General features: G+C 39.6%; 1 protein-coding gene across 1 annotated transcript; it reads left to right on the top strand.

The window, feature by feature from the left end:
• Positions 1 to 5,705: 5,705 nt before the first annotated feature.
• On the top strand, positions 5,706 to 11,480 carry LOC104621526 (GPI ethanolamine phosphate transferase 1-like; the record flags this gene model as incomplete). The annotated part of the gene is made up of 3 exons (XM_010288043.1): positions 5,706 to 5,951; positions 10,149 to 10,270; positions 11,382 to 11,480. Coding segments are annotated over 3 exons (467 nt in total), but the record flags the coding sequence as incomplete, so codon positions are not given.
• Positions 11,481 to 12,488: the final 1,008 nt, after the last annotated feature.

A 12,488-nucleotide genomic window follows, 5' to 3' on the forward strand; every position in this document is an offset into this window, starting at 1 on the left:
TCCAACCTTAGTGATTCTGTCATTCTGTGATCTTTGGCTTAAGTCTTCTTGACAGAAAGATGTAAGGTATATTTTTTAAGTGACAGTTTGTTTATCCATGTTTTGGATGGCCAGGCACCTGAGGGCAGAGACATTTTTGTGCTAGTAATAAATACTTAGATCTGGTTTCTTTTCCTCCAAGGTGAAAAGGGGTGGGTGTGTTTAATACACTTTGTTTTTCTTCTCTTGACAGGCTATGGCTTTTGCTTTTTCTTATAAACTAGTGCTTACTCCATTTTTTCCTTTATCCTTGTTATTTCTTCCTTTTTAGCATGCCTTGCAGTGTTTCTGCCTTGAATCATCAAGCACCAGGCTCTACAGAGAAATTTGCTCAGGATGGCCTCTGTAACAGAGAGGGGAGGAAAACTAAAGGGTTCTTTTTTCCTTTGTGTGGTATCCTATAGAAGCTGGCTTTCATTTCTGTTATCTCATGTGAAATAGAGAGAAATAATATATAGATAAGTGTGTTTCCTGCTAGGGCAGATGCATAGTCCTGGGAAGCATTAGCTGTGCATTCTCTGTGCCTAGAAGGCATGAGAGCAGACACTATAGGCTTGAGGGATCTCTGAGCACTCAGATTGTGCTGGGTTTGCTGCTCTCTCCTTTTCCCAGCCAGAAAAGCAAGCCAGAGGGCTACTGGGCACCAAGGAGTTTGATACTGATTCTTCTATTTGCAGCTTCTCATGATGCCAAAAGGCCGGTCGGGACACCTACGAGATCCTGTTCAGCCTCTGGTTCCCACATTGGACCTGCAGGTTCAGACTGGCTTTTGAACCACCCTATCAAATGGTGACGCAGTACAAAGGGGGAAGAAAAGAAGAGTGGAAGAGACCTTTGTATGGCAGAGGACTCAGATGACTGAATATCTCTGCATTTTCAAATTAAGAGGTGCTGTTGACTAGTTCCAGCTGTTCCTGCACTGGTGGTGTGCAGGCTGTCTTGACTGCAGTCTGAGACCTTGTCTTGCATCTTCAAGAACACAAATCAACTGATGATTGTGTAATAAGGTGTCACGCTAGAGGATATCATAGGCAGAAACAACCCAGATGTCCCAGGAGATCTGCACTGAGGTTTTTCCACAAATGTTTCTCTTCCTAAATCTCCTTTTTCTGACTCATGAAGATCATGTCCAGATCTTGTAAGGAAAAGGGTGTTTTCAAGATAAATATTTAGCTTTCCCTCTCCATATTGTTGGCCCCTCATGCAAGAGTGCAGTGAAGGAGACATGACCACAAGTATCCAATTTATACTTGAAGTGAGAGATACTCATCTTTTTCTTCTGTTCGTGCCACAAATGCTTGTAGCTGCAATTACACAGCACAAACATTGCTCAGCATTAATCTTCTTTTTCTATGGCAGTCCGTTCACAAATCCCAGAGTCCATCTGTCTTTTACCTTCACTTTGTTCCTTGATGGTTTACCTTTCATGATTCAGTGATCCATGGTAAATCAACTTTTAATAGTAGGGTTTTGGGCAATGGATGGCTGCTCCAAGAAGAGACATTTTTTCTCTGTTGCCTTGGCATCCATTGAACTAGTGACTCTTCATATCAAGTAGATAAAAAAGTGTGGACAAAATTACCTTGTTACACAGCAGAATGAAAGGTGGTAGCCCATCTTAGATTTAAGAAGCTTAAATACCTGTAAATGTGAATTCAAGTGACTTTGGCATTCCCAATTAGGGAAGAGGGTTGTCCTCTGATTTGCAGGACATTTTACAATTAAAAGTTTACAATTAAATGTTGATGTTGATAGTGAGATGTTGGTGGTCTGGCCTTGTCAGCTCTGTCGGTCTTAACTTAGATTGTAGCTGGGGTGACTGCTTTATCTCTCCTAGAAGGAGAAAGCACTCTAATTTTTCTCTAGCAGTGTAGGTGCAAACTGAAGATGACTTCTGAATGATACCTCTGCTTTTCTTTATTTCTTTGACTTCCTGTCTTGCTGGATATTTTTTTAGTTAAAAGAACTGTGTGGTTCCACAGCTGGTAGCAATTCAGCCGAGAAATGAGCCAGTATCAGCCAAGACCTGTTTCTGCACAGCAATGGATGACTTGGACAAGCTCTTTCTCAAAATGTAGACTAGTTTTTATAGAAGAAGGGGACATTTCAGCTTATTGTTCAACTGTCTTCTATCAGTGCTGTCTTAGACCATGGTACTTACAAGTTCACAGGGGCCCAATGAAGGCATTTCATTGACAGGGAATACTGTACTTAATTAATATCTGAATCTGATTGTTTCCAGATATGAGTATTTGTCAGATCTCTGATCAGTAATTTTGTAATTCAGTGGATATGAATGACTGAATGTGCTATTTTGGTTACCATTTTATCTGCAGTGGGGTGGCTCAAAACTTGGTCTGTGTATATGGTGGTTGCAGTGTCTGTCACAGGCAGTGTGCCTGGGGGACCCCTCTGGCTGTCTTCAGTCTCTAGGAAAAGCTTTCTGGAAATTAACTTGCCCATTGTCATCCATGTTGCCGTACCTCTTAGGCAAACTAATGTTTCTCCATCATGGGCGAAACCAGAAACTTTACTCTCTCTGCATTCAAGGACCCAACCTTGCACTGAGCATGATCTCCCTTTGAGAGGACTGATGTGCACAGTTATTCTTTTCCGATACAGTCTTATTGCTCTGCTTTGTCAGATCTCTCCCATCTGCCCCATTCAGCTGTTAGAGAAGAATCTCTGCAAGAGATGTCATCCATGAGCCTGCTTGCTTTTCTTTTGACCTTCTTGATAGTCAAATATGCCTTGGTACTGTGAGCTGACAAGAAACGGGGGTGTGCTCCAAGCTGCATAGCATATGTTGAGAGGAGCTGACCATGAGATGGGAATGGATCTTTGCAAAGTTGTGTCCAAAAAGCCTGGACTTGGGTGTTTGCCCTACAGGCATAGAATGGGTGCTTTGATGGTTTGGAAGTCCTAGAGATACCCAGGCAGTGACAGAGAACTTCCCTTTTCCGTTGAAAACCCAACATTTGTTGGTTGTTCTTCCATGATAACTTCAGATGTTTGAAGAGGGTGTATTTCAGAAATCAGCTGTCTTAGGGCACTTTGGGCTGGCGATGACCAAGTTTGGTTGTAACTTAATCAAGATGAAAAGGTGTAGGAGGTCACTGGTGCCTCTCTAGAATTACTGTTGACTGTATTTAAACTTTGTTCTTTGAGCTGGAGGCTTCTCTAACCACAGCCAAGTGCTTGTTTGCAACACTTCACCCAATGGCTTAGTAGTTAAAAAGTAAGACTGCCCGGAAAGGGCACCAGATGCCATTTTGTTATTCGTCTGAGATGCAGTTTGGTATTTGCTTAGGAACTTTCCAAACACTTTATACCTGTGGGAAAGTATTTGTAAGCCTGAGGATAGGATGCTTTTCACTATGTTGTGTCACAGTGATGGCACACAGGGTCGTGCCTTAAAGGAGCCAGGTAAGCTAACCTAGAGACAGAAGGAGAGGCTATGACACAGCAGAAACGGGTGGATTGGGAGCTGCCTGTACTGAAATCATCTGATGGTGATGAGCTGTCGAATACATTGTGCCCAGACGAATAGCCTAGTGTAATGTAGTCAAACTGTGGTTGCAAAAGAAAGTCTCCTTTATTTTTAATTATTAATTCTGTAGATTATTAATTCTGTAGATTGCTATAGCCTTAAAACAACATTAAATTTGAATTGTGTTGATTGCACTTTCTTGCTGCAAGCAAGAGCTCAGACCTGAGGAGAGTTAAAGCAAAGAGAAATAGCTCGTGCTAAAAACAGATTAGGTTACTAATACTTTAATTAGAAAAATTTAGAATATGTTAAGCTGTAGAATTGTAGCACTTGGAGTATAGTATACAACAGCAAGTATCTGATTGCAGTAACTGCTTTTTTAGTAGAATGTTTAGTCTCATCAGTTTAAGGCATGAATAGTTTCGATTCTCTTATCAAACACAGCTGTATCAAAAGAAAAAGCCCTATGGAAAATAAAACTGATTGAATAAAATTAGGTCCGACGTTCAACTTAGTGGTGTTTCTGTGACTGTGATTTGGTGTATTCAGATTCATATAGGAACCCTGAGTACTTAAAATAAAAAACCCAAAGAAACTGGTATTTACAAATATTCCAAGTCTCTCTTGGAATCTCACTTGTAAACATAGAAGTGTGTAAGTACCTGAGTAATGAAAAGTTTTTGTTTGATCACTTAAGCATGACTACTACGTGTCTTTGAAATGTTGTATTTAGTTATCTTGATCTTGTTGCTTGGTTTTCTCTCCAAATCTCTAAAATGAGAAATTAACTATGTTCATGTTTCTAATTAGGATTGGAGTTGTTGCATCTGTTTCAGTAGGGAAAATGAGTGGAATTAAAAGTTATGATAAACTTGCATACAGATAGGAATTTTCTTTGAATTAGTAAGTAATAATATATATTAACTTTCAAATCTTTTTTTCTTAGTGTGTGTGGGTTTTTCCTCTGGTTTTCCTGGCCCTTTGTATTTTATTTTTTTTCTTCTAACCATCTTTCAGAGTTTTGATCAGTTAAGGTTCTGTGGTAGTTAGGCCTTTTTTCTTTATTTGATAAGAATAATAGTCTTACCATGTGATGGCTGTCTCTGTCTGTCCAGCTACTGGAATTCTGTAAGTAACAAGATAAACTTACATATTGTCATTTAGAAGCACTATCTAGATTCTGAAACAAAGAGTTTCTTTTAGAGAAGTCTGTATTTGCATAGGTAATTGAATATCTGAACCTTCCAGGCTGCTGGGAACATCTGTTTCTAAATTGGTGAGTGGAGGTGTTGTTTTGTCAGGGTTGATAATTAGCTAACACTTAAATACCTAAGTTAGCAGCCTGGACAGTGCTAATGGTACTTTGTCAGAACTAAACCTCGTTCAGGCTCAGATCCCACACCTACCTGAGTCAATATACATATTTGCGTGGCCTTCAGTAGGCATCATGTGAACCCCTCAGTACATGTGGCAGCCACGTACATTTCCAGTGTACCTGTTATTAAGCATATTTGTATCCCTCACTTCAGAGGATGACAGGGCAGGGAAAACTTCAAAAAGGGGAATATTGTTATCCATGAAACATAATCCTTCAGCTGTTGTGCTTTTGTTACCTGTTTTAGAAGAGGAATAGTGTTCTGCACTCAGCAGATTGTCTTTGTTCCTTTAAAAGAAGTTTTCTGTTTTTAGGCGGAATATGATGAGCCCAGAATTGATAGTAAACTTAAAAAAAAGCAACTTTGGATGGATGTTTGTTACAGAATGGCTTTTCCCAGCTGTCTTTGGCTTGCGTTTGCCTGAACAGACCTCAACGCTGTCATGCAGTCAGCCGGCAGAGGGTAGTATGCTCATGGAGACGTTGCATTGTCGGCGTCTCCTGTCACTGATACAGGTAACAAAAAAACGTCTGGGTATCAGACAAATTGGCTTGATTCAATGGTCTTTTGAAGCCATCTGATACCCTACTAAACACTAGAGATGAGTTGCTGAGACGTAATGACTATCTGAAAGTCTGAATTAGCCATGTGGTGACTTTTGACCAAAACTTCTGGGGAAAAGGTTGTTGGATCCAGGGTAATGACTGAGATTATGGTACTCCCATTCTATAACAGATGAAATAAATACTGATTCTGATAAGTCTCATCTACCTAACTTTATTTTTCTCCTTCTCCCTCAGTGTTGGACCTGCTGTTGCCATGGGTATACTAGTCTTCATACTCGCTGGTCTCGTTGTGCACTGTGTGTTCTTGGTCTCCATTTTTGACATCTACTTCAGCTCTCCCCTTGTTCACGGGATGACTCCTCAGCAGACTCCACTGCCACCTCCAGCAAAACGTCTTGTACTCTTTGTTGCTGATGGTCTGCGGGCCGATTCACTGTATGAATTGAACTGCAACGGTACACCCCAAGCACCTTACCTGCGGTAAGTCCATCTGAAAACACTGCTGATCCAGAAGATTTTGCTTCTGAAGGCAGCTTTGTGTAACGGTTAAAAAAGAGCAAGTGGAACAATGGCAGCTCTGGTGGCTCAGGTACTGCCTTCCCTCTGCTTTTGAAGTGGCAAACTTTGCAGAGCTACACTCTGCAAAACGGCATGAATTTCAGTTGGTGTCCCCTGTTGTCAGTAAAGCTGATAAAACATGAACAGAGTAAATTGAGTCAATATTGTCCTCCAAACAAAAACTGCAGCTAGCCAGTAACTGAGAGGAGTGTGAACTTTCTCCATTCCCATCAGTATGGTATCAATTCTGAAGCCTAACAGAGTCGTTAACTTAAACTGCTTCCTGGATGTTCAGTTCAGGAGTAGCAGTTCATTACCATGTTTGTCTTCTAATTCTAAGGTAGTGATGAAGCTTTTTAAGCAGTCATTAAAAAAGATGGCCTGAATGGATCTAACAGCAGGCTGCCACTTCCTATTTGTTCTGCCCTTCCTGCTTGTGTGACCCAGCTGCCTCCCTTGTGCTCTCTAGTGTGTGTCTGATTGCTTAACGGCATGATTTGGTTTAAGATTGTGAAAAACTAGTACTGCCAAAAAAGAGTGTTAAAAGTGAGTGTTAAAGAGTATTAAATCCTTGAGTTCTTAAAACTAATTTTCACCAATCTTCTTTGTTTCTTAGAATCATTTAGGTGGGAAAAACACTTTAAGATCATGGAGTCCAACCGTTAGCCTAGCACTGCCAAGTGCACCACTAAACCATGTCCCTAAGTGCCACATATAAATGTCCTTATATCAAGATAATTATTTATTCATGAGGTAAATAGTTTCTTAGACTAAAAAAAGTAGACAGTATTAAATAAGACTACTTTTGTGTAATAGCACTGATTTGGCTTGAGTATCAGAGCAAACCTGAATAATCAATGATCTGAAGCTGTTAAGGTGTTTGCAGTCTGCTGCAGAAATCTGAGGAACCCTTGCTACAGCACTTGCCAGTTTGTATGGGATTACTTGCACCTGCTTCTCCTGTTGTTAGTGTTTTTGAAAGGTGCTGTCTGCCACATCAGTGTGAGTTTTCCATGTTGTCTTGTGGACTTCACACTTCCTCCAGAGCAGTCTCTTCTCTTAGCAGTAGAACTGTTGGTCTTCTGCACCATCAACAAGGTGTGAATGCCATAATGGCCTCATCACTAGAAGCAGTGGTGGGTAGTAGCTAGGAAAGAGTTATAATGGATACTTCTGCCATTAAGTGGTTTGAGGTTTTCCTGTTTCAGCCATTCAGAATTATCACACCTATCTAGAAATAAAAAGTTAAACGGTGTCCAGTTTGGTAAACTAACTTGTCCAGTGTGGCGAAGTTGCACTTTTTCCATCTCTGCTTTACCTTCTTTGTGGAGTTATGGACCTTCTATTTAAAAAATCTGTAGAAGTAAAACACTGTCACCTGTGCTGAAAGTACATGCAGGAATGGAGGCGAAGAGCTGCCTTGTAACAAGCAAAGATCACTGTAGGTCACTGAGTGGAATAAAATGCCAGTAGAGATTTGAAGTGTTACCTGTGTTTGTCTCATTGTCTCTCATTCTGCATATAAATACATATGTGTGTGAGCATGTGTATGTGAGAGACGATGAAAAGAAAAAAACATGTGGCATGTTGTGCCTTCTGAAAGGTAGAGGGTCAGGCAATCCAGGGTGTATCTGGCTCTATGACATATACTGCTACAATTTTGAAGCAGGAGGCTCAGTGTTTTGTTACCGAACATTTGAGCTACACGATTTCCATAAGTTAACTTTGTTAACAGGTTGACAAGATCAGACGTTGGTTGCTGGAAGTGTTTCCTTTTTTATTCTGCCAAGTTATTTCTGTCTGAGTTTTCCTTTTTCAATAATATTAACCCAAAGTATACGCACTTTAATATTAAGTTCACTTTTTTGCACATTCATTCCTAAGTGCCAAGGGTTCAGTCCCTTATCCATGCTTTGTAGTAGGGGGCAATGTAACAGCCAGATTACTTGTCTCATCCAGGTGGAGCACTTTGGAAACTACTGTGCTGTTAATGAGGAAAGATTATCTTTAAATGAGCAAGTACCTTTCATGTAGCAGTGTGCTATAAATAGAAACAAAGTTTTAGTAGGTACATAAAACTAATAATAAATATCCATTAGGCTTGGAGCAGATTGCTGGTTGATACATGCCAAGTACCTAGTCTTTTCTCTCACAAATATTCTTGAAAGATATGTTTTTCAGCAGTGTTGTGATAGCTGTGAGGGACGGTAGGTGGTCTCTGAATTGCTGTGGTGGTGGTGGGGATTTCGGGGAAGTTGTTTTCATCCTGTCATGTTTCAGCCATGTTACTATACTTATTCGTATTTATCATTGTTATTATGGGTAGCTAATGCTTATACTGTCAAGGAAATGAATTTTTTTAAATGGTTCTTCTGAGTAAAAGGCTTTGAAATAATTTGAAGTAGCTAAATGAATTTTGGACAGGTAAATGACAATATCTGGCTGTATTGTCTTTCTGCCTGGTATGTGTTATTGTTGACTTCAGATCCTGTGATACAACCCCACAAAAGCAAAGGTAAAGGATTACTTTCCAAGTCAGTAGAAATCATATCATAATTAAAACAATTTCCTACCTGTTGTGAAAACAAAGTGTGAGGAGGGCCAAAAGTGTTCTTGTCTTTGTCTTAATCTTCAGCTGATGCTAGTGCAATGCATTTTGATCAGACTCACCAGTGAGAATAAATTAGAAACCACTTTAACTAATACTTAAATCCTTCTTCAAATTAGTACTTTATTTCAACACAACTTGTCTTAAAACCTAGCTGAGATGAGAGCCAGGAATAACATGTCAGAGTGTTATATCATCTTCTACATTTTTAACTGTAATATTTGGGCTATTCCAAATAGTCCTGTGAACTTTCAAGTAGGCTGGAGAATGTGAGGTGTAAGATGAGTTAAAAAAACAAACAAGCAAACTGTGAATCCCGCAAGCTTAGAGTGGAGCCTGGAATTTTAGGTTGTGGTTTGATTCTTACTTCATCAGTGAGAAATATATTTAGAGCTGAGTGTACAGATCTTGTAATTAGCAGTTGTGTAAAATCTCTGTTAAAAATGAAGTTACAAGCATGAACTTAGAATCTACTTTTGCTAAACACATCCAATAAAAATATATCATATTTTGTAGCTCATATCGTGAACAAAAAAAAAGTTTCCCAGTAGATTTGACTCTTAAAAACTACTTTGAATTTGTTCAGAAGATTCTGCTGCTTTTTTCCTAAACATTAGTATAAGGTCTGTCCTGGTATGTTTTGTTTTCTTTCTTTCTGCCCTTGCTCTGACAATGGGCAGTGAATCTTTCTCTTCTTCCAGAAGATGGAGACAAGAAAACAGCATATGGTAATAATGCCTACTGCTTCCTCTAGGACAGGCTCCAGCTGTTCATATCTTCAGCAGACAAGAGTAATTTATGAGGCTGTTTCTTACACTTGGGCTTTGCCCTCCATTTTCTTTGCCTTTTATCTGTTATAACTTTTGTATGTGCATAATCCCTAGACAATTTATGTATTTCTGTATATGTGATGAGAAGGTGTTCTTCTTCACTTCAGTGTAATTGCAAAATATACAAGGTTTACTTACATTTTCTCCACGTTGCTGAAATGATTTGCATCTTAGGTTTACGTGGTTTTTTAATTCTGTTGATGCTGGCTTTCAGTATTCAGCACAGATAAAGGCAGATATGGTCACAAGAACTAATTATATTTGAGCATATTTAATGAGTAAGAAAAGATGGAACTAGACACTTTCAAGCTAGATGGAAAGAACAAAGAAAACTAACACTAGGCAGGAACAATTTGTTTTGGGAGAAAAAAAGTAAGCTATAGCAGAAAGCAGCAGAAAAAAATGTTAATTCTAAGTGTATTAGAACACCAGCTAAACTCATCTGTTTGCAATGCTGATGGGCCACAATAGTAATGTTCTCTGTGGGGTGCTATAATATAGAACTACTTGCAGGTTAATGTTCCGCTTGTTTTGTGGCACAGCAGGCAGTAGTGAAAATCTGGTTTAGTCTGGGTTGTTTTTGCATTTCCTGCCTCACATCTACCTGTCACACTTCTTATCTGCACTTCATTGTACTTTCAAGAAGTCATAAGCATTAACTGCCTTGTATCCTGTTTTCAGGGGTATTCTAGAGAATAATGGCAGCTGGGGAGTCTCTCACACCCGGGTCCCAACAGAATCCAGGCCGGGGCACGTTGCGCTTATAGCTGGATTTTATGAAGATGTCAGTGCAGTTGCTAAAGGTATGCCAGTCCTAAAGCTTTGAACACTGTCCTCTAAAATAAGGTGTTTCAGTGATGTGCTGGGCGTCTAGATGATTACTGATAAATACCTGCATAGTGGTTTGTATGCCAAGATTATATGGAAAAGAATCCTTTTGGATGGATTTCCCACTCAATATTGATAGCTATGAAAACAGCTTACATAATAGTTTGTAACACAATAAAATTTAGCACCCTGAGTCTAAAAGCAGAAGTATCTTATGGAGTGACCTGTTCATGTAACAGTGTTTTTAATTATCATTTGGGATGTAATGGGAGATGGCTAAGTAGATCTCGCAAACAAGAAGTGAACTGGAGCATCTTAGCTGAACCATTGCTAGGCTGAGTTGGAGAATCAGTAGCAAAATAAAGCGGAAAACCCCAACTATGCGTTTTGTCCAGAGCTAGCTGCATGCTTAGTGGTTAATAATGTTGAACAAGCCTTCACATTACTGACTTGGTCTTTTGTGTGGTCCTCTGCCTTGCCCCAGGCTTCCAGGCCTGAAACACTTGTAATGTTGTGTGTTGTTTTTGGAAAGGGGAGGTAAAAGGAATTACTTGGTCTTGTCCATGTTCCTAATAAAAAAGTTCTTCCTTCTGACATCTGCTACAAATGCAGGATTGGCAGGAATTGCTGTTAAGAGCATCCCTTTATATTTTTGTCAGCTGCCTTGTCATGGAAACAGATCTTGAAGGTTTTATTGTGATGAGTTGGAACGTGACTGCTGCAAATACAATATATGAGTGTGTAATTTATTGCCTAAAATGCCAAACGCTGAGTTCAGACAACAGGGGATTTAGAGTTCAGGAGAATTTTAGCTGTTTAGAAGGTAAACCAGCTGTGTTTTTGTCTGTTTGAATACCTGCATAATGAGATTGGCTTAGGTTTTCAGATCACTTTTTAATGAATGAGGGACTAATTGCAAACATAAGTTGAAATGGAGGTAAAAGCAAGACTTGCGAAGTGGAGTTCATTATGAAATAATATAAGGGAAACTTTAAAAAAAACAACATTTTTCATGGACTATCAGTCTTAGCAGTCAATGACATCTTCTGACAACCCCATCTAAATCCAGGTATGTTTGTTTAATAGGATGGAAGGAGAATCCAGTGGAATTTGACTCTGTTTTCAATGAAAGTAAATATACTTGGAGCTGGGGAAGCCCAGATATTTTGCCCATGTTTGCAAAAGGTAAGGTTAAATTTTGTGAATCTTTTAACACATAGTTACCAGGCAGTAAAATAGAGATGCTTGCAATTTTTGAGTTAAAGAATGTGGATGAAGTATTTCCAGTTTGTATATTTGTGTATACCTGATTTCTAGTTTGTGATTTCAAGACTGGGTGGAGAAAAAGAAGCAAGCTTTTAAAGAGGACATCCCTATTGACTACTCATCCTTTTAAATAGGCCTTGCCTAATTGTATCAGCATACTAAAGGAAACACACCCTTAGTTAAAAGGACTTAATATTTTTTTTCTTTGGTTGAGGTTTAAAGTTTGCAAGCCTGCAGCTGGAGTTTTTCTTCCTCTGCATGCAGCTCCCAGTGAGTTGGGTGATAGAACTGCAGCCATGCTTTTTGAGTGTCTGAGCTAGAGAAGTAGCTTATTGTGGGTTACCCTGCTTCTACTCCAGAACAATAATGTGTAAAGGGAAGAACTATATGCAAGTGGGAACTGCCTGGTACTATTCCTGAAGCTGAGGTCTTTTCCCCATGGTGTACAGTGTGTTAAAGTCTTGTCAGCCCAGTGCAATTGGTCTTTGAGCATGCAGAGATTGCTGAGCAACACTGCAAGCATTTGAAGGATCTCCAAGTTTAGTTTCAGTTTGTTCTTGGAAGAATGAGGGCAGATATACCCTTTCCCATAGTCTGAGAGTAAAGCAGACTGACTAGGGGCATATGCTGCTGTTTTGTTCTAAGTATTGGCATTGACAATCCACAGGATTAAATGCCACGCTGAAAAAGGAGCTGAGGATGTGGCTGCTAAGGGAAGTAGATATTAGTCCTTTGCACCCATGTTGCCATTCGTTCCACAGGTTCCCTTTCTCTTGGAAACTAGCAGCAAGGCTAGGGTCATTTTTTTACCTTGAGTATGAAGAAGGGTATCATCAAGACCATGGGGACAACGAGGACAAACCTTTATCAAGGTTATTCTGGACAGACAGACCTCTCTGTCTCCTCTTCTAGTTCTTTGTTCCTACA

The sequence above is a fragment of the Phaethon lepturus genome, unplaced genomic scaffold (genome assembly GCF_000687285.1).
Source record: "Phaethon lepturus isolate BGI_N335 unplaced genomic scaffold, ASM68728v1 scaffold5475, whole genome shotgun sequence".
Taxonomy (NCBI): Eukaryota; Metazoa; Chordata; class Aves; order Phaethontiformes; family Phaethontidae; genus Phaethon; species Phaethon lepturus.